The sequence below is a fragment of the Heterocephalus glaber genome, unplaced genomic scaffold (genome assembly GCF_053883595.1).
Source record: "Heterocephalus glaber isolate CG9 unplaced genomic scaffold, H.glaber_assembly_v1.0 deba00001600, whole genome shotgun sequence".
NCBI lineage: Eukaryota > Metazoa > Chordata > Mammalia > Rodentia > Bathyergidae > Heterocephalus > Heterocephalus glaber.
Genome location: NW_028258372.1, coordinates 36,538,923 through 36,561,837, shown reverse-complemented (window position 1 = coordinate 36,561,837; position 22,915 = coordinate 36,538,923). Strand labels below are relative to the sequence as shown.

Genomic DNA, 22,915 nt, shown 5'->3' with positions numbered 1-22,915 from the left:
ATTATTATTATTATTAATTATTATTAACAACAATTAGCATAAAGAATCACATCATTTCGGGTTATTTTTATTCACACTAGGTTAAAAAACAAAATTTCTCTATGCGGTTTCAGTTCTCAAATTCTAACAATTCCCTTGAAGGAAGTTATCTAGGGTTTTAGTTCCAAAAGACACAAGCTTCTCCACGAGAGAGCTTCCGATTTTGTATGTCTGAAACAATGTCTAGTTTTGGAGACTAGGAAGAATGGTAATCTCTTAGGCAACTCAAATTAAGTACGAAGTGGTTACAATTCTAAAAAGCTGAAAAAGAGCCCGGACCATTTCCGGGCACAAGCAGGTGGGGGCGCAGCCGCTCCCCTCTGTCAGTTTCTTCAGCTTCCAGGGCCCGGGTCAAGGAAGGAAAATTTACTATTTGACTTTGGGGTGTATGGTAGATGGGAAAAAAAAGTATTTGCTTCTTCTGACAAATTTCCAAATATCAAAGGTAAGAATAATGCCTTTGGTTAGTAGATCAAAGATTTTAAACTCCGTCTTGGTACAGAGTTCACAGATCAGCTCTGATAACACAAGAAGGAGCCTTTTCGTAAGCTCTGCCTCGGAGGATTATACCTGACAAAAGGCATTTATTTCCCAATAAGCAGGCTCCATTTATGACTCTCACTGGTGCCAATATAATAGTCATTGCCTCGTATAATGTGCCATGCATTGCCCTAAAGTCTAACTACATTTAATCCTCACAATGATACTTTAGGTAGATCATTATTATTATGATTTTACAGATGGGGGATCTGTGGTGGTAAAAGTTCCTAAGGATGAAGCAGAAGAAGAGCCTGAATTCAGCTGGATGTACTGTGTTCTGGGAGGCTCAGTCTCAGCAGGAGGATCCCAAGTTTGAGCCCACCCCGGCAACTTAGCAATTTAGATTCTGTCTCAAAATAAAATTAAAAAGGGTAGGGAATGTAGATCGATGTGAAGGTTCTGGGTTGAGTACACAGCATTGCAAAAAAAAAAAAAACCTGAATTCAAGCCTGCACTGGTCCCATGATATGACACGGCCTCGATACTTCAGTACAAGAGCTAGTCATGAACGCCTCTCCCCTCCCTCACTCCCCACTTCATATATTCCTGCAGATGGAAAGGAGAAAACTTCCTTTGCTCTGTGGTACAGAGGGACAGTGTAGGAGTCGGTGAATCTGGCTGGGGATTGGGCTTTCCCAGCCCCCTAGCTGTGTGGCCTTTGGTATATCAGCCATGCACATTCTGCAAAACAATGTAACTTCAATGTTATGTTCCACGCAAAGGATAATATGAGATGTAAATAGTACTTCCTAAATCAAGTCCCACCTGGAAAACAATGGCAGCTGTACAAGCTGGAGGGAAGAGGGCCCAGTGGGGAGTGTGGGTTTTGTGGGTGCAGTTTCAATTTGGGGAGGTAAAGAAGCTCTGGAGTAGATGGTGGTGACTGCACTTACTAGGCAGACTGTCCAGATTTGAGCTTGGCATTGTCAGTCGGGTCACACTGACCTTCATAGGCAGCACAGAGCCCCGTGTACTTGGGAGAGAGAGTCCAAGGGAGAGAGCATAGCAGAGATGTTCCGTTCTTTTCCAAAGATCAGGCTACCAACTTACACACCCACAGTTCTAGCCGTTACGTAATAAAATGCAACATGCATGGGGTCTTTTTCTTGGAAATCACATTTAAACATCACAGTGATGACAAATTTAGATTTAGTTAAAAATGACAACCAAAAAAATATCCAGGTCTAATTTTGAAAACGCAACAGCATATAATACACGCACACACACACACACATCTCCATAATTATGGAAATGTAGATCTGTATGCCTTGCCCACACAGAGTCCAAAAGCTCCACTTGGAATCCTGACCCGTCTGACTGCACACAAGGCGCTTAACTTACGTTCACATGGATTTCCTTACCTAGACGTGGCAGCACTTGGAGGCCACGGTGTTGCGGGCTCCGTATATCGCAGGTTCTTTTCTAGACTAAGGTTCTAGAGCTCAGTTTCTCCCGGGCTGAGGGTGAAGCTGCTGTGGGACATAAGGGACAGCGCCTCCTGGAGACACAGTCCCTACCCCTTTCTCCATAGCTCGGATAACGGCCAGGTCTGGCCACACGGCCTGCGGGTGCCTTCTCAGTGACAGAAGGGAATGGAGAGAACAGCACGTGTCCAGCCATGCATCGGGTGAGTGGAAAGAAGAGAAAGGAACACAAAGGGTGTGTGCCATGTCCGGGTGGCCAGCAGGTTCTGCACTGTCTGCTTGGTGCAGCCTTGGAGACAGCAGAGTCCCCGAGTCCAACACACGGTTCTGCATCATACGGAGTTTCCTTCTCTTGGGAAAGGCTGCATGTTGCCTGACACGATGGTCTGGCCGAGTGGGTGCTCAGTGTATTCTGTGGAATTTAATGTTTCAAAATGATGCAAAGTCTCTTTCATAATTGTTCTTGCATTGGATCTGTCCATCTGGAATTTAACCCTTTTAACCAAACACAGCCGGAACCTAAGATTGGACTCCTCATATTTTTTCAGTAAACTAGGGGGAAGGTTTAACTAATGATGCAGTGTGAGTCACTCACTGCTCCATTGTAGAATAGACTCGAGGCCCCCGAGAGTCCAGAGATCCCCGGTGTGCAGATCTGAGCTGACTGCTACTGCTGGCTGCTTCTGCACAGTACCAAGATGCCTCTTCATTGTGGGGCTTTAACAGAGCGGTTTACACTGCTAATGTGGGGAAAGCGGCCACCAGAATGAGCAGCACCTCCCTTCTTTTCCTTGCTGGTTATTCCCAACTTGCCAGGCCAATCTGCCTCTGAAAAATCACCTCACTGAGCAGCAGCAATTAGCAAAATGACAATATTAGTGTGAACAACCAAAATATGATAAATATTTTTAGGCATAAGCCACTCAGAAATATGCTTAAGTAAATGCTATCTGAGCAATTACATTCTCGTGGCAACAGATAACAAACGATAGTCACTTCTTCCCTGGCTGTGAATGCTATTGATTAAGTTCAAGCTGAGAACCCCAAAATGAATTATATCTGGTCATTGCTAAACTGCTTTGCTCACTGAAAGAAAAAAAAACCCCACACAATGCCTATTATACAGCATTTAATTAAGACAAACATCAACTTTATGTGGCATTATTTGCCTCTGCCAAATCTCTATGGTGTAAATATTGAGCAGTGGCATCTCTTGAATGCTAATCAATGCTTTCTGAATTTCAAATGATTACATAAATTTTAGGAAATGCTTATTTGCCAGCTTTACCCTCAGCGGCCAACACACAAACAAGGTATTAGTATGAAGATAACACGTGGTTATTTGACAAGTGTCTAGTGAGTGTTTTTCTAAATTAGAATATCACAGATGAAAAGGCAAAAACCAAGACTGCGTGCTAATGGTAAGATGAACCCCAGGATGGTTCTTTGTTTATCTGACTTCATGAGGAACAATTTAAGTAATGTACTCGGGCAACGATGTGAGGGGTGTGCAGCTGAGTAGACGCAGTAAGGGCAGATGCCATGGTGCTGACAAGTGACTGTGTGGCCACAGTTAAAGGAAAAGCTGCAATGCAGCGAACACTGTGATGGGCCCAGAAAAGGCGATTGCTTCATAGCCAGATGGCTGGGCTTGGGTTCAAGACCACCTCCTATGAGGCTCCACATCAGAATGGTATGACATTAGACTCTTATGTTTGCTTCCGAATAATCTTAACATTCAGCCCCAAATGGTGGTGTATAAATAGAAAGTTTTGCTAGTTTTCAAGCCGTCTGAAACCCTTCAGAGAACTTCTGGAGTGAAGCAGCTAAGCAAGGCACGGAGACAGGATGTCTCTCTTGCTTTCTAGATTGGCTTTCCAGCAAGGGATACACACAGCGTCACCATCCTTTGATTTATACAGTGAACAAATGGTTCATTTTGCTTTAGACGCTGCAAACATAGAGTTTACTCACTGTGATCAAATTTCTCTGTTGGATTTGTGAACCACTTTTATTAACTGGGTTTAATGTTTTTTAAAAATTCAATCTTTGTTTCTGTGGCTTTTCTTAGACACAACAGAGATACCTTGTATGACAGCAAAACACAAATAAGTGAACCCCCCATCAAGGTGCCAAGCCTCTTAGTGTGCAAAAAATGTCCTCTTTCTTTATGTAACCCCCTTGGATTCCTTCCTCCAAAGTTATGTCTATGGTATTTGCAGGTGACTCTCAAATTGCTGAGGGGAGGGAACCGTGGGATTCCACCTGTGCCCCACGCACACCCCTCCTGCAGGCTCACAGCTTAGGAAGGGACAGAATGCAGAGCCCTGAGCATAGCCCATGCTAGAAAATGCTCCTTTCCTCTTCCAGATAACTCTATAATTAGCCAATCATCAGGTGGCCCGGAAATCCATTTCGTGTGCACAGAAGATGGGAGAAAACCTTCTCATGATTTCCCCTCCAATGACTGCCTCACTGACATCCGGACTTGGATAAGCAGACAGAACTGCAGCTGAAGCACCAATTTAGGCCCAGGGCTGCAGGGGGAGCCTGTCCTTCCAGGAGTGGATAGCTACAGACAGGGGGAAGAGGATGTGCACAGTCCAAGTCTTTTCTCCTCACAGGACAGCATGCAGCAGCCTTAGCGGCAGCTTCTTGATGGCCTTTTCCAACCAGTGAAAAGGACGGGTCTTTGCCCATTTATAAAGCCTTTACTTTTCAAGTTTTTTATATATATGTGTATATATATCATATATTATGGCTGATGCTGGAATCTTAAGCTCTGCAGAGATGGTAGAATCTTAAGCTCTGCAGAGACTAACCGGGCCCCTCGAAGCCAGTCTCCTCCACTGGCATTGTGCTTTAACATCTGCTCTTCAAAAAAGCTTTGCCAGTGAATTTTGCCAGGTTGATTATCGAAAGTCAGGGGACAAATGGTGTCCTAAGGTAAAGAGAAAATGAACACTAGACCTTCATTTGCTTGTTGAAGAGGAAGAATTACTGGACAAAATTCAAATAAGCAAAAACCCCCTATCATATCAGAAACTAAAGCTTATTGGAAAACTAACCCATGGAAATAAATTTCCTTACCCCAATGGCTAATGTCATCCACATTTTCTGGTCAGTAAATGTCCAGTTTTATTTACTGTTAACAGTAAATACTGTTGTTTATTTACTGTTAACAGTAATGTCAACACCATGGCATCAGTGCAGTCCCAATCAACCCCCTCTTGGGCTGGGTGTGGTAGTGTACTCCTATCATCATCCACTCTCTGGGAGTCAGGGGGATTGCAAGAAAAATTTCAAAAGGGGGTGGGGTTGTAGCTCAGAGCAAAGGCCCTGGGTTTAATCCCTAATTCCACCAACAAACAACACAGAAACAAACAATGAAAAAAACTTTGAGAAGGTCAAAGAGTATCTGAACATAAATTTGCAAAACACCTCCCCATTCCCTCTCCCCACAAGGAGCTCCATCCACCTGCATGTACAGATAAGTCTCTCTTCATTTTTTTCTAACTTTGGGTTTTTATAGACAATGATCACCAGAGAGGAAGAGGATGGCTATCAAGTTACTTTTGCCAATCACTGCAAAGAGCCTAAAAAGATGCTAAAGTGGATACATAAGTAATTAGACCCTATGATCAGTTAGCTTTCCTCATGTCTAGTGCCTGCCCCACGTATGTATCAATCCTAAGAGGCAATAAGCTGTATAAAGGAAGTCTTGGGAGCAGGGAGGACCAAAGCTTTGTGGCAAATGCTTTCTACAAGCTCTGAAACACGGGGTTCAGGTAGAGAGACAAAAACTTAGGCCATATTCTGAAACCAAGATAATTCAAAGCAATGTAATCACAGTCAGTCCTTAGTACCCAGAGATTCCACATCCTCTGAAAACCATCTGTATCCGTATTGAGCGCAAATACACTTTTCTTTTTTTTCCCATTAAACAATATAGTACACCTATTTACCTATAATTTATACTGCATCAAGTATTGTAAGTACATACTCTAGAGACGATTTGAAGTATTCAGGAGGATGAGCTTAGGTTATATGCAAATACTAAACCTTTTTATGTAAGACACTTGAGCACACTCAAGTGTCTTACATAAAAGAGAAATCAGTCTGTATCCAGGATCCTGAGGACTGACTGCACTTGGTATCTTCAATAAGGATTGGAATTCATGTCAAGTGGTTCCCTACTTTTACCCAATAGAAGTTGGCTTTCTCTGTGGTCTACTTCTGATGATTTTCTTAATTCCTTGCATCATTTTGCCTGTATAAAAATGCACCTTAGGGCCAGGAATTTTGCTCAGTGGTTCCTCTGCCTGCCGCACAAGTGCAAGGACCCGAGCTTGATCCCCGGTACCAAAAAAACCCAAAAAACAAAAAACAAGAAAATGCACCTTAGTAAGTAGGTGGGATTTAAAAAATCCTGGTGTCTGTGAAGAGGACAGTGCTGCAGCAGAGAAAGCACTCACTGGCAGTTAGTTAGGATTGTTGGAATTGGATCCAGCTATTGAGGCTAAAATGTTAACTAAATCACTAGTTTTGTTTCTTTGATTACAAAATCAGAAGGAGATGTTCTGCATCCCTTCCCTCTGTTGGGAAGGAACTAGTGATTTACTCACATAAAGACACTGTATTAGTACCACTATTTAAGGAAAGTGTTACCAGCTCTTCTTTCTATGGATCATTTTGGCATCTGACACTCTAGTGTCACAATTTCAAATAGGACCTAAGTGCTGGTCAACAATAATTAATTCCACCTAATATCTTCTTTATAAATGTAAAGAACAATGTTTAATCTCCATTTTCTTTATAATAACCTCTTTCATAATATTGAGATTAATATCTTTACTCTCTAAAATAAAGAGGCCAAATCCTCTAATATTATCCATAAGAACTTTTTCTAGCTTGGCTTTCTCCAAATTGTTTGTATTATTATTAGTAGTATTATTATTTGATTTTATGACTATCTTCCTGTTTCCCATCATATATATATACCAGCAGTTGGGAGGAAAAGCATACTTTCATTAGTAAATGCTATAAATATTTGTTAAAAACCCATTATCTGTCAGGGAGTATATGAGGAGTAAAGCGTACACTGTTTGTGGACCTTATAGTTTATTAATTTGATAAAAGGCCTGTACTTCCCATACAGCCCCCCTTTGTTTCCTGCTAGACTTGAGTAGTTTAAAGGAACCACACCAGACAAGGTAAAAATTGTTCTGCTTGGCCTTACGATGCCTCATGTTTTCCTTCCAAATTATGATTATAGAGGTCTTTCAACATCTTAAGGTCTATTTTGGAACCCTTTCCGACTTGTTGATCAAGCTTCATAAACACTGTTTATTAGGACCATTAGAGTAATTGTTTAGATACCATTTATATTTAAGATAATGCACTTAATTCCTTCAGGTTACACGTTGTGCTCTGAAACTACAGAATGGGCATGTGAAGGGAACCATGTTTCCACCAGCATCATTATGGCACTATGTCTTCGCACCTCAGGAGGTGCCCCAGAGAGGGCTGAGGGGCAGTCAGGGGAGGGCAGCTACCAGGAAGTAGCTTTCCCATCTGAACAGTTGAGTCGCTCCCTGGCCATGGCCCACCTTCCTGGGGCATTTGCCTTGGTGTGGAGGACTCTTAGCCAGGCCATGTGAAGGTATAACCAAATGCCATCTCCGCACAATGAAGAGCTGGTATGAAGCAAGGAGCATCCACATGAATAAAGCTAAGATACCTCCCATTCGTTGTACTAGAAACAAGACTCTGTCCAGGACAGGGAGAAGGTGTCAAACACCCCTCAACTACTGTTTCTGATCACAGGCTGAATGAAAGGCTCTGGTCCTTCATTCGATTGTAGCAGAAGTACGATGTCACCCGATTTTAGCCACCAGTATTTTTTCTGCAAGTCAGTACTCCACAGACCTTACACACAAACATGTCCTCTCATAACCTGGGAGAATGAGAACGGACAGCAGAGGTGAGTCAGAGAGCTCTTTGGAAAAAACAGTCTCAGGAAACTCGCCTGCACTTGAAATGCGACTTTTTGGCTAAATTACCTTTAATCCCCTACCATGATTACTTTGGTAAAGGCTTGGTTTTGAGTTTAAATAAATCCATTTATTCATGTATTTTATTAGTTAACATTTTGTGGGTCCTTACTCTGTACCAGTGTACCAAGCAATGTTCTAAAACCTGGTGTAGTGAGAAAATGTAAAGGACAATGTCCAACTTCAGTGGAGGCAGAGCACTGAATTCTACCGCACAGAACCAGTTGCAAAGCAGACCAGTGCCATTCAGTGGATCTAGAAAGTGTAAGTTTAAAGGGATGTGAACCGGGCTGGGTATTTAGCTCAGTGGTTCCGCCACTTGCCTCGCAACCGCAAGGACCTGGTTCGATCCCCGGTACCAAAAACAAAAAACAAATATAAAGGGATGTGAACAAAACATTAGCCACTTTCTTGACTTGGGAAAACTCCTCAAAGAAAACAGCAGTTGGTGTAACTCAGTTACATATAAGACATGCTTTCAGAAGTACTGGCTGACCAGAAAAGAGAATTATTTACAACAAATCAAAGATACTCATTAGAGAAAATAGGATATAATGTGCTTCTAGTTCTTTCTTTTGCCGCCTGGGATATTTAAAATAAAAGTCCAGCAACATCCAGCTATTGAGTCTCCAGGCTAAGAAAATCTCCAGGCCAAATAACATCTGGATGGCATCTTAGCTGGCACACGCTGGTTACCTGTTGCTTTGAGTATTGAAATCACATTAATATTCTTGATGGGCTTGAACATGTAGTGACATTATTCAAGATGCTGCCTTTTGGGGGGAGGGTTTTTTTAAGGCAGGGTCTTGCTATGTAGTTCAGGCTGCCCTTGAACTCACCATGTAGCCCTGGCTGGCCTTGAACTCACTGCAATCCTCCTGCCTCAGCCTCCTGAGATTACAGGTGTGAGTCTCTGTGTCTGGCTGCATTTTAGAACTAAGTCATTGCTTTTCCATTGTGCCCTTGTTTGCAGGAGGTAACAAATTTGTGGGAATTCTGCTTATCTGAAATGCATACATAATGACAGAGAATCACGACTGTCACTTCCTCTGTAGGATTTATTTTTCCACTGATGAGTGACAGACTGTAAAGTTCCTTTCATCAGTCACTTTGATTCCTTGTGTGAGGGTGGGAGTAAAAAAAATGAATGAATAAACATTAAAAACGATATTTTGGCCTCTCTTGGGTCATGAATTTTAACTGGCCAACTCAGAATATCTCCTTTTCCGCCATGTTATCAGTGAACACAATTCAATGACCTCAGCCAGGCAACAAAACATGGTAACTTGGCAGAACCCAAGAACACATTACAATAAGCACAGGCTGAGGCTCCCGGGTCTATTACACAGAGCGCTGTATACCAGGGAGAGGGAGGGAGAACAAGAGAATGTGTGAGAGAATTTCTTACTCTTCCTTTTTGAACAGCTTACCCAAGTGATGTTTGGTCACTGATTCAGCTGGGAATCAGACAGGAGGGAAGACTTTTTATTTGAGCCCTGTTATTTAGCTTCTCCTAGAACTGGGAGTCAGGGTCAGTGAAAAATGACTGCAGGGGATGAGAAGAGGGCTGTGCCTGGAACTTACTTTGCCTCAACCGTCAGCTGCTGTTTCTGCAGATTTTTCTTTCTCCCTAAGCATCCAGAGCCCAGAGGCCCATCCTAGATCTCCCGCCTCCAACCCTGTCACATCGTGTGGTTTGTAGCCTCCAACGAATCCATCTCCCTCACCTCATTCCTGTCCCCATGAAGTGGTCGGATCTTTCCACCTCACTACCAGAAATGCAGATCAACCCCAGCCACCGCTGCACCTGTTTTAAGAGCCCCTGTCTCCCCGGCACCGACCTGGGCATCTGACATATGGTAAGTGCTCCGTGAAGCATTTGTTGAGTGGATCTGAGGCCTGTGCTCCCTTGGCCAGGCTCTTGCCTGCCCTCCTTGGCCTCTGCCCTTCGCTCACTCCGTCCCTCAGGCCATGTGCATCCATGAGCTGCTGCTCCCCACCCATCCTGTGCTCCTGCCTTCCAACACTGGCAGGGCCACTGCTCAGGCTGGGAACTCTATACCTGCTCAGGATTTCACCCCACCCTACCTCCTCTCAGCAAACTGTCTGGGGAAGGCTGGCTCGTCGTTCACATGGAAATACCGCCTCGGCAGCCATCTCAATGTGGCTCCGGCCTCTCATTTTTTTTCAGGATGAACGCTGAAGGGTGACTTAAGATCAGAACACACCTGGTTTCACATTCAGGAGGCTCAAGATTCATGGGACAGACAGCAGGCTTAGGACTTGGACTGGGCTCTTAAGGGTGACTCTGTATGGTTCTTTTTCATTCACAGGTAAAACAAGCTTGGGTTTCTAAAGGTTGACTACTATTCATGAAGCTCAATAAAGTTGAAAGTTTTGAAAAAGATCAATATCTATTGTTTCTATAGGGAAGAGAGTTTTTGACTCATAAGTTGGAAACTACCTAAATTTTGTGGCCAGTTAGTTTTCCCCTGCTTCTTTAAAAACAAACTCTTGCCAGGTGTGGTTGTGCACGCCTGTAACCCCAGCATCAGGAAGGCTAAGGCAGGAGGATCACTTCGAGTTTTTAGGCCAGCCTGGGCTACACAGTGAGTTCAAAGCCAACCTGAACTACCTAGCAAGACCTTGTCCCAAAAAAATAAAAACCAACCAAACAAAAAAGACCCAACCCTTGGTCAAACCCTCATCCTTAAACAAGTGTAGAACTCTTTAGAGAGCGAGGATGTGGCTCAGTGATAGAGTATGCACTCAGCATGTGGGAGCCCTTGGGTTTGATCCCCAGCACCACAAAAAAGGGGGTGGGTGGGAAGGAAGAGAGAAAGACAAGTACACATGGTTTTAAGCGACATTTCGGCTGCTGATGCCCCACTTCCCTGACCCAGTCGATATACCCATTAAGTGACAGAGTGTGTGACTGAGGTTCGGGTCAGTGCTGTCGTTTAGGAAGATGATCAGTAAGGTTCAAAGGCTGAAAGCATATCAGATCTACCCCCGACTGGCAGAGGACATAATAATTTTGGGAAAGAGTGAAAGCCAACATAGAAGTGATGAGAACTGACGGTGGCTCGTGCCGCATATGTACATCTTTAGCTATCATCCAGTCCGGGAGCTGATTTAAAATACCTTGGAAGTGGGAGGACTCTAAATGTTTTATCACTAAGATGCTCTGAGATTTCTGACACACCTATTACCACATTTTCCATTTAATTACTGATCAAATGTACCAGTTGAAAAGGCTAAGATTTGCCATAAACTGGAATGATTGCCAGATTACAGCCAAGCTATTTTACTCTGGATTCGCTAGCAGCGGTTGTTGGATCAGGGGCAGACTTACTTGAATGGAACTTTCCTGTTTATTGTGATGGATGCATAAACCACACAGGATCCAGTCCTGGCACTGCAAACTTTTGAACACCACATCTATAAAATACTGTTGTCTTTGTAAATTTTCAGTAATATTTTTTTCGCTATATTTATCACACTTTCCAAAATATGAAAATGTTCTTTTTATTTTAAATGTTGACTACATGTGAAAAATTAACTCTGTTTCTATGACTTCAAACTATTTCTTTATTAGCAACAGTTGTGCAGTGCTGTCAAGAGGGATTTTTAATCTAAAGTGCCCAATTTGGAGAGCAGACACATCTGTTTTACTTTGCAATTTGTTTTATTGTTTTATTTCTTAGGATATGAATTTGCAACTTTCTTATAACTGAAGACTAAAGAAAAAACATATGTTGGTAAATCTGATTTCTGCATTTTTTTTTCATTCAAGGGAAGTTGCCTCCCTCAGCTGTCTGTCAATGGAGAATAAATGGACTTGGCAAAAAGTTTATTTAAGTTGGCTTTATTAAGCCAACAAAATACAGAAATCAAGCAAGGGACAGGCAGAAAAATCTGTTCCTTTGAAGTCAATAAAAATCCATCTCCTTAATCCTTTTTTTATTCCAAGCAGTGGTGATTTTTCTCAACTGGCTCACTGAGAACCTTGATTTAGCTAATCTGTCTTGCTTAGTTATCTTTCTTCTCCAAAGCTTTGCTAAAGAAGCATCTTTCCCCTTGACAACTGTCATCCTTTATTCTTGCATCATGGTGCATCTGGCTATAAACGTGCTCTAGTTAATCCTGATAGAGATTTTAAAAACAGGCTTCTAATTATTATCCATATTTTAGAAGAATAAAAGCAGCAGAAGGTAGCAAACTGAAACAAAAGGCACGCAGACACAATCAATAGCAGCAAGATGGCTAAAATCTGATACCATGCATTGTTCCTACACTATCTCCATGGATTCTCTGTCGTACATTTACTTGACTATTGCTTATCTGCCCATTATGGAAGAAAATCCAGGACTCCAACTGAATTAACTCTTTTTCCACATCCCAACCTATCCACTGACAGGCGAAGAATCATATAGAAATATATATGAAGACAGACTCACCCTTGAAGATTTCATGATTTGAAAGAAAAGGCATTACCTTGACCGAACAGAAACATAACTATTGACTTTAAGACACTCAGTACTTGGCCCCATTTAGAAATGTTTGGTTGTACTTAGTATGAGAAACAGATTTCTTACCTAAACTAAAGAGCACCAAGAACTTTAGACACACAAACTCTCGCTGATCCAACTGTAGGTTCCGAAGTTTTCCCACCAGCTCCTGTGCATGACTCATGAGGTTGGTGAGGGTGGCGCCAGCTTGTGATGCTATTATAGAATAGTCCACCTGCAACACAGAATCGTGACTGTAACAACTAGTATCAGAATCAGAAATGCATACTTCACATTGCACTTGGGATTAGGAATGGTGGGCACAGTCATGCTGTGATACAGACTTATAACGGAGGGTTTCCTCTTGAAAGTCATTTCTGATGCTTTCTATTCACAAAATATGTACCACAATTATTCTGATAAAACCTAATCATGTGGTGAGCTCTGTAGGGAATGGGTTTTGATTGCTGGATTTTACAAATTATATGTGTGTGTGTGTATATATATATATATACACATACATATATATTCATTACCATAATATATATATGTTATGAAATTACATTGTCACAATGAACATTTTTAATTCTCAAGATAACACTGAAAGGAAGAGATACTGTCCAGAAAAAGTGAACCCAGAACATCATTCTATCTGTACACAATGACACTAAAGAGTACATGAGGAAAATAAAGGCAGAGATACATTTCCATTTGTATTATGAGGCTGCATTTGAACACAGTTCATGGTGCAAGGTGCTTGGCAGTGATGCAAGAATATCATTCTCAGCATCCTTTCTGGTGCTGCTTCCTTAAAAGCTTTAATATAAAATCACTAGTTGCAGGTGATTACATCACAGTCCATCAAATTAATACATCTCTCTCTAATGACAACAAGGATGTTATTTATAAGAATAATTCCTTGATCTAGAAAATAAGAAAAGGCGTATTTCCCTTTTCTTAAAAAAATAAAGTGCTACAAGGCACCCAGCTTGGGTTGTTGTGGGGACACAGAAGTTCCATTTATAATAATAAGTTAAGATATTGGGGTGGATGTCAGCAGTGGTGCTGGCTTTGCTGCTGCACTTACAGCATAATGGGAAAGCCCGGCTGCTACCTGACGCTCCCACCCTTATTTTCCTGGAGAGCTCTCAGGCAACCAGATACTCTTTTAGGTGCATTTAATATTTGCAGCAGCAGCAAATTTGTCTGGAAGGCAAGTCCTCATCTGCCACTCACCCAGAGCAGACTGTATTAAATTTTTATATTTATTGACATTTCATTACCATAATTGACTGTGTGCGAATCTCTAGGAGAAGGCATGGGGCTGCCTCCTAAGCAAGAGAACTAGTCCCCTGAGTAGAATTTGCAATTAAAAACAAGGCAGAATGGATTTTGTTTTATTGTGTAAATATGATGAGTTGAATTTTCAGCTCTAACTAGAGAATACCGAGTGTACAGAAACCTTTTTCGAGAGTGAGAAAAATTACGAGTCCGTGGAAAGACGACCCCCAAAGGTGTCAATCAGATTACAGAGAGTCAACTATGCATGAAAAAGCCACAGTTGCTGTATGTTCTAGGAAAGCTCCTGCCCCAGGCACCACGCTGTCCTTCCACTCTGTCCATCGGCGGGCTGGCATCTGCCCACTAGACTCAAACATCAAGTGTTCTAAGCGTTCTTTCGGGTTCTCTTTGAGAATGTGTGAAATGGTCAGAGCGTGTGCAGGCAGCCTGGACCCTGACTGGGTGGGACATAGACAAGCTTCAAGCTCTGCAGGGGACAGGAGGAGCCATGCTGAGGGTGCAAGGTGACACCCATCATCTCTCTCACAGAGGAACTTCAAACTTCAAGAAAGATGCTCCCCCTTAAAAGTGGTGCCTAAACTCTAAATTCTTTAAAATCTGCCCAAGTCTTACACATTGGGTAATAACACAGGCTGATATCCTTGATTCAAAAACCTGAAATCCAAAATGCTCCAAAATCTGAATTTTCTGAATGCCAGCGTGACCCCACAAGGAGAAGGAAGATCCCACGCCTGACCTCGTTGCTGGGAAACATAGGTTGCTGTCAAATCATAGACTCGCTAAAGATATTGTGGGAAATAATCATCAGACCAGGGGCATAACATGTACAGTATGAAAGAGCAATGAAGTTTGTGTTTAAACTTTGGTCCCATGCCCAGGATCTCATTATGGATATGCAAATATTCCAAAATCTCAAAAAATCTGAAATCCCAAATACTTCTATTTCCCAGCATTTCAGATGAGAGTCATAAACCTGTGATACAGAGTTTATAGAGACAAATGGGCTCCATGAGTGAAAGAGAGCAGGCCTGAGGAGATGCCTGGGCAGGTGACACCTGGGTCAGGACAAATCTGGACCAGTGCGGCCCCTGGGGAGCAAAGAAAGGGCCTGGGCAGTTCAGGCAGCATCTCCATCCCCTGGTGTCTGTCTTCTGTAAATAAGGCAGCTAAGCTGGATGAAGACAATGAAGTGCCTCCTACTTCGGTGATCACTAAGATATAATCAGAGTTGAAACAATACTACCAATTTAAGCGTGGAACCAGCAACACTGGGTGTAGCTTAATATGTAAGTGTACATTTCAATAAAAATCACTAGTGAAGGCCTACACCAGAAAGACTGAATTACAAAACAGCGAAAACCTATGGAATCCACTAATTTGGTATTATTGAGTAAATAGCACTGCAGGGTGGCAGGTGCCTATAATGCCAGATACCGAGGAGGGCGTGGCAGGAGGATGACAAGTTCAGGGCAACTTAGCAAGACCCCATCTCAAAATGAAATATAGAAAGAATGGAGATGGAGCTCAGCTGAGAGTGCTTAACTAGCATATGTGAGGCCCGGGGTTTGATATCCAGTCCAAAAAGAGTGATGTTAATTAAATTTCGATGTGTGTGTAGTTCCAACAGTTCCATAATAAATGTGGATACTAAAATTTCACACGTGAGAGTGTAGCGCACTAGAATTGAAAAGAATCTAAGTTGTTTCATAATATTATATATGTAGAGAGCTGGGCCTCAGGAAATCAACTGGTATACCAACCACTTTGTAGCCATACATTTATTTGAAGGCTCAAACATGCTTATTAAATGGGGGCTCCGATAAGGTTTCTTTCAAGGGTAATTTATCAAACTGCACAACTCTGAAGGGGGACAGGTGATTTATTCCTGAAACAGCACACAGATCTGCAACTTCCTTATATTTTATGACAAACATAATTATATTTTCATTGTTGAATGCAGAGTTTGTGCTCATTTCAGGAGCAGCTGGCCTTGTCTTTTATGTACTTAGTAAAATTAATTTACTGCCCTCTTACATGTAATCTTCATGCCATTAAATTCAAGGGGGATATCGAAGAAATACTCTCTAAACTGATGTCCCCTTTGGATAAATTTCACTCATCACGAAGGTAGAAACGGTTTTAGCTAAATTACTTTTGGTTCTAGTCGCTGAAATTTTGATGACTTGTATATTGTAAGATGCCTGTCATTTTAATGATATACAATAATAGAAGATAATAAGTTGCCACTAGACCTTTCCCTGAGGAAGACATTACAGTGGTTGTTAATTAGTTACAATATGCAAATACTAAAATCTGACCCTATGTCAGAGTACCTTACTGTTATTTATATACAAAGATATGTGCACGTAGTATGTATTTTTTTAAATACTAGAAGAAAAAAGTCCTGTCATAAATACAAGATACTAACTATATAGAATTGATTTGACAGTGCTGGATGCTACTGATAATCATTATTTTTGTTTTCCTCAGTAAAGTTACATGGTGTACATTTATGTAGATGTCTGATTAAGAGACACAATTTAAAAATAAAATTAAAATGTAATAGCACACTTCGGTGTTCATTAAACAATTATGATGTGAGCCAGGCTGAGTGGTACATGCCTATAATCCCCGCTACTTTGGGAGACTGAGGTAGGAGGATCATGAGTTCCAGCCCAGCCTGGGCCACAGGGACTTAATGAGACCCTGTCTTCAAATAAAAAAGGCATGGGGATGTAGCTCAGTGGTAGAGAAGCCCTGGGTTTGACCCCTAATACCATAAAAACAAAAACTAACCAAAAAACAAACAAACGACTTAGTGTAAAACACACAATCCTCATTTCAATGCTGGGCACTGGTGTGCCGGAAGTACCCTGCAGTAACATTTATTTCCATTACTCTAAGTCTGGAGGGGACTCAATTTGGGCAATAACTATCAAGCAAACTCGCTAGCCCCCAGGCTTAAGAGAAAACTTACGTTCTATATCAAACGTTCCTGTCTTTCTTTAAACTCTACAGCAGCATGTCTGAGATACCTCGTCTCTCTCTGTCTCTCTCTCTCTCCCCTAGGGCCTCATGCATGCTAGGTTAAGTACTCTATCACTGAGGTAGAGCCCAAGCTCACCTCTCTTTTTAAAAATTCAATCTAGTCTTTTTCTTCCCCCTCTGCTTTAATAAACTTGCCACATTGCAGTAAGCGGCCTTCATAGGAAAAAGTCAGGAGACCTGGCTGTGGAGCCTGAGGCCCTCAGTTTGTCCGGGGGTGGGGCTGCCACAAAGCCACAGGGGGACGCCACCACCAGGTTTCGAAGTGGTATTACTGTTTGCCAAGTTAAAAATATTCCCGATGAACATTTTCATTTGTTCCAGAAATAACCATCGTGGAACAGTTCTATGAGCAAACGTGGAAGTTTGTGATTGACTTAGGAGTGCTGCACTGCTTTTCTTCGGGGCGTGGCTGAACAGTTGTGAGGTCCAGTTAAAGCTCTATCCAGCCATTCCTTGTCACTTCACAAAGATCTGAAGCCCTGGTGTCCCCTCCGGTCTGCAGGGAGAGTGTGACCTCCCGCGAAGCCTCTCTTTCCAGCAAGCGCTTCCTCATGGGAGCTGAATCATCAGGCAGCCCAGAAAGCCTGAGCCCTCGGACTCCTCCTCCTCACCTTGGAGACCCCCTTCTGCCCCGAGCTGCGGGGTCCACCTGTGAGCGTGCACCGCGCCCCAGGTCCCATGCAAGGGGCGTCACTGTGGGCATCCTTCCGGGGCGATCGTGTCTCTCATCACTCCTGACTGCAGGGCTCTGCCTAATCTTTCAGCCCTCTCGTCTTCAATTTCCCTTCGTTTACCAGGCTCTTAGAAATACTTTTTAGCTAAACCTCCTCCTTGCCCACGGAGGAGTGCCCTCGATCTTCTTGGAGGAATGCGGTACACTTTATTGACACAATGACACTTACTTTATTTTCTCTTGACACAGTGCATTACAAAAACAGGCTTTTATCATTGCTTGAAAGTTCGTGCTCCACACAAATCCACAGAAGCAGGACAATGTGTCTCTCTGGCTGAAGATTATTTTATTTTCAAAAAGTCGAAAAACCTTCATTTAAAGTATACATCATTTCCAAAGATTGGAAGAGAACTAACAAAAACAATCGACCTAGAGTGGCAGCATTTTGAGTGATATTTTCTTTTCTCTCTGCCTTTCTTTTTCCCTGCCATGCTGGGCGCCAAACCCAGGGCCCTGTGCAGGCCGGCCACGTGTTCCGCCACTGAGCTGCACCTCCAACCCATGGTATTTTATTTCTAGTTTTTTCTTGTTGCTGAAATAGCTTTGCGATAGTAAGTGGTGATCACATTAAAATTGCTTCTGGATAATTTATATTTACCATTAGAGTATGTTTAAAATCCTCCCCGTTGGGCGAAGGATTTAGTTCTGTGCTTCCACTGCCTGCCTTGTAAGTGCAAGGTCCCAAGTTCGATCCCTGTACCAAAAAAAAAAAAAAAAAAAAAAATCCACCCCCCTCGCAAAAAAACAGAAACAAAAAAGTTTATGCACTTATTTCCAACAGAAGAGAAATGAATTATTATGTTTAGAAGTCCCACAGAGGCTCTAACACACTGAAATTATACACAAACACCAAACTGCAAGCCTGAGGCAAAGATAAGCTGTGTAGTATCTGTGAGTTACACAGAAAAGCAGTAGAAGGTGCCGATGAAGAATACAAATTCCCAGCCAGGTGTGGTGGGATTACACCTGTAATCCCAGCATTCGGGAGGCTGAGACAGGAGGACCACATGAGCCCAGGGGTTTGAGACCCCATCCCAAAAGCCAAACAAAATAAGAATCCAAGCTGGGTGCCAGAATGCCCAGACCCCACTGTGAGTTTTGACCTTGAGTCAATACTTAATCTCCCCTTACTTAATCTTAATCTCCCCTTACTCTCCTCATCTCCAAAAAAAGGAATGGTAATATTTCCTTTCCATGGTAGTTGACATCATTAATGTCAGACTAGCGCGTGATGGCTTCTAATTTTCATTGTCAGTGCTTTACAGAACTATACTCCATAATTCTCTCATGTGGGTGGCATTCTATCCCCAAGGGACAGTGAGGACACAGAAGCTTGAAGAGTAAAAGCCAGTTGGTTCTGGATGGAGACACAAACACAGGGTGTTCCGGCTCCAAACCAGACTCCAAATGCTGCTTTACACATAAGTGTGTATACACACACATACACCATTTTCAGACCCAAAGCACGCAGTCTGTGGTAGTGACAATAATATACTCTTCCTATAGCTCAATTATTATTAGGCGTTAAACGTACCAAAGAGAAATGGTTTTCTTTCTCTTTTCCATTATTTCCATATATTTCTGTTTGTCAAAATAATTTTTTTCAGAATATTGCTTTACTCTTACACTCGATATTATTCTTTTCCTTCCTTTCATCTGTGTTTTAACTATCTTATCATTGGTGTATATACCAAATAATTTAATATTATTGCTACCGATGCTGATCTGATTAAAAATCTAGTGCCCCTACCCTTACCTTCAGGGAAATATTTACCATTCTAAGAAAATTAGAGTTTTTACCCATCTCCCTGTGCCACAGGGCATGAAAATAGTCTGCAGCAGTATGAAGGTGATTTCTTAGTGGAAAACACCATGAGTATCCCAGATTCATGGGAGTAAGGTAGAGAGGGTATGAGAAAGATGTAGGAACGCAGTGCAGGTGATTCTGTGGGTCCCGAGTCTTTGTCAACCGTCTTGGTTGAGCATTTAGGTAGAGATGTGATAATTGTCATTGAGTGCAATCAGGTAGCATTAATCAAATGCCTAACATATTCAGCTTTATAGTAAATGCTATGGAGATATAAAAAAGGTAGATCTGTATGACCTTGCTTTCAAACATCTTTGGGAGCCTGGGGGTGTACTCAGTGGATGCTTCCATGCATGAGGCCCTGGGTTCGATCCCCAGGAGGTGGGGGGGAGGAATCAAACATCTTTCTCCTTGTGTTGGATAGGTCACCTGTGATTTTGCTTTCATTCCATGGGAAGCCAGGAAGCCCAGACACACTCAAAATGCCTTGACTTTCCTATTCCACCAAGGAAAAAAGATTTCTTCTGTAATTTCTCTAAATGAGAATGTCTGATGATAAGGCGTCATCCTTAGGCCAGCAGTCCGTGTGGACTGGATGAAAAGAACTCTGGTGTACTAGGGAAGGAGGGAGCTGGAAGATTTGGTGTGGGCGGAAAGGTGCGTGGGAAAGACTCCTTTTCTACCAGGAGGGTCCCTCTTTCAGTTCTGATGCAACATACAAAGCAGCAATAATTGATACTAAAGACTGTGATACTATTTAGCCCTTGATTGTTCTTGGTTTTGAAAGTCAGAGTGGCAAGAAATGCACTTTCTCTACTTCTTAAGTAGTAATTACCTTTACCCAGGGGCAGCACTTAAGGCAAAATGAAATGTGCAAAAAGGAATATTTCTAAAGAGCAGGGATGGAAAGGCACAAGCCCATTTTATTTCTTAAAACTCTGAAGGAAATGAAATTGAATTAATTTGTGAGCCTGGTCCTTCTAATGCAGCTTGCGGTGGGGCGAGGGTGAGGGGAGGCAGCAGGCACGTGCACCCAGATTAGACTCTGACAATGGGTACATTTCTTCCAAAGACCTGGGTCACAGGCTAAAAATGCTAAGCAAAATCTGAAAGCACAAGACACGTCTAGAGAGCTTTTCTCGAGAGGCTGAAACCAGATACTGATGGAGATGGTTGAATTGATCCAATCTGCAAAAACTCTGAAAGGCAGCCTGCCTTTAATTTGATTGGGAAAGTGTGATTTATTAATAACACAGCAAATGGTGTGGAGACAGCCTTTCATTTCTGAATATGCACTGCTGTGGTTTCACAGCACATAAACATTTATGGCTGGATGTAAAAGCGCATAGTGCCCAAGTTCTGAAGTCATCACTGCTGAATGAGGCAGTGGTGACCTGCATCAGGATGACCCGACAGGCTGCAGCAGTCTCGGGGGGCCATATGTGTGTGTGTTTCACTAATCCATCAGGTACAGGAGAGAGGGAAGAAACTGGAAGGATTTGCCCATATCCTGTACAGTTGAATTAGGTCCATGACATAGATTCTCTCTTCCCTGAGATGATCCACATGGCTGTCCCCCTCCTTTAAGTCTGCTCAAATGTCATCTTCTCAGAGGGCCTAATCAACTCTCCTGTTTAACACTGCAGTCCAAGAGGCTGGCATGTGGCTCAGCGGTACAGTGCTTTCTTAGCATGTGCAGGGTGGTCCTGGGTTTGAAACTTGATACTTCAAAAACTAAAACATGGATACAAAAAATCTACTGTGACCCATGGATCACATCACAACATGCATCTCTTAATGTGTGCTGAATCCCCCTTTCCTTTCCTAGCACTTGGGCTTCTTAGACACTGCACGTTTGTTTAACTAGGATTTCTTTTTCTTTCTGAGACAAATTCTCACTATGTAAACCATTGGCCTTGATCTCACCATCCTCCTGCCTCAGCCTTCTGGGTGCTGGGATCACAGGCATGAGTCACCATGCCCAGCGTGTTTATAAAGTTGTTGATGGTGTTTATCCATGAGGAAAAATGTTTTTGTTTTGTTCACTAAAATGTGTCAAATCCCCAGAATACTGACTAGCACACAACAGGATGTTCTATAAATACTTCTTGATTGAATACCTATTCAGAAAGTAGTAGTTTAATAATATTTTCTTCCTATTTTCTTTCTGAATGACTGGCTCTTGAACACTGGAGGTGCTGGCCCTTATGCCAACTACTTTGACTGTATGTGACATTTGACTTGCTATCCCACCAATAGCATTCCCACATGGTAAGGACTCTACAATTTTTAAGGTTTTAAAGTGGTCAGCAAGCAAACACGGCAGGTTAATGCAGAAGCTCGAGGGGAAAAGAAACTCGGTACTAATCACTGAATTTGATTTAGCAACCGTTCTGACCCCTGGAAGCAGAACTTTCCATCCCCACATACTGGAAGCAACAGAATGCTTGTGATTATGTTTGCTTTTACAAGTTTATCTGTAATCATCAGAGCAGGAACTGAGTGCACCAAGTCATCTTTTCTAAATTATTCCCAGCCAATCTCTTCCTTTCAGAGCACAAGAGTGCTTCTGACCTAGTTACATTCCTGCCATTCTGAACATGCTTAATAACACGATGTTGTTGCGGGTGGCGGGGGGGTGGGGTGGTGGTCCTCTGTACTTACTTGTTGCCCAGTAACCAGGAAGATTGAGCCTTCCTTTCCATGGACCACTTGCCGGTAGATGTGGTCGAGGATTAAGAGCTCACTCCAGCAGTTCTGAAGCAGCTTCATTTGGTCATCAACCTGTAATAGAAAAGGAATAGTTATCCACTACCTTTTTGTTTTTGCACAATACTGTGTGCTACAATAGAGAACAAATAATAAGCAAGGAGGTCTCCACCAATGAGCACCAGAGTACAGACGCTCAGAATTTACAGCACTGCTAGTGAAAATTATTTTCATTTAGCCACACACTTTATAGGAAACATATGAATACTTAAGCTAAGTATTTATAATCTATGAGCTTTAGGAAAAGGCACTCCATTAGATTGCTTTATCTAGCATTAATAGGACTATTTCAGTGAGGTTGTGGGAGTTACAAGTGCTTTGCCTTGTCCTCAACAGATCCCATTAGAGTGACCCCAAGTAGGGTGGGGGATTTAGCTCAGTGGTGCAGCGCCTGCCTCGAAAGCACAAGGTCCTGAGTTCAATCCCTGGTACCAGAGAAATAGAACAATAACGAAAAAAGAATGACCTCAAGTAGCCAATGCTCACATATACAAAAGTTAATACATTGAAGCTGAAATTGTACCTAGGTGTGATAAATATGGTGATTTTAAAAAAATTATCAGGGAGGCCTGGTGGCACACACCTGTAATCCCAGCACTTGTGAGGCTGAGGCAGGAGGATCATCACAAATTCTTCAAGGCCAGCCTGAACTTACATAGTGAGACTCTGTCTCAAACTAAGTAAATAAA

The 22,915-nt window shown here is 42.3% G+C and overlaps 1 protein-coding gene across 8 annotated transcripts in view; it reads right to left on the bottom strand.

The window, feature by feature from the left end:
* Window positions 1–22,915, bottom strand: part of Nr5a2 (nuclear receptor subfamily 5 group A member 2) — a 137,697-nt gene that overhangs the window by 42,537 nt on the left and 72,245 nt on the right. For all 8 annotated transcript variants that reach the window (XM_004860118.4, XM_021240654.2, XM_004860119.4 and 5 more), the window contains 2 exons: window positions 22,122–22,241; window positions 12,655–12,802 (listed from right to left, as the gene is read on the bottom strand). In XM_004860118.4, coding sequence (XP_004860175.2) covers window positions 12,655–12,802; window positions 22,122–22,241 — 268 coding nt within the window. The remainder of the gene's footprint in view (window positions 1–12,654; window positions 12,803–22,121; window positions 22,242–22,915) is intronic.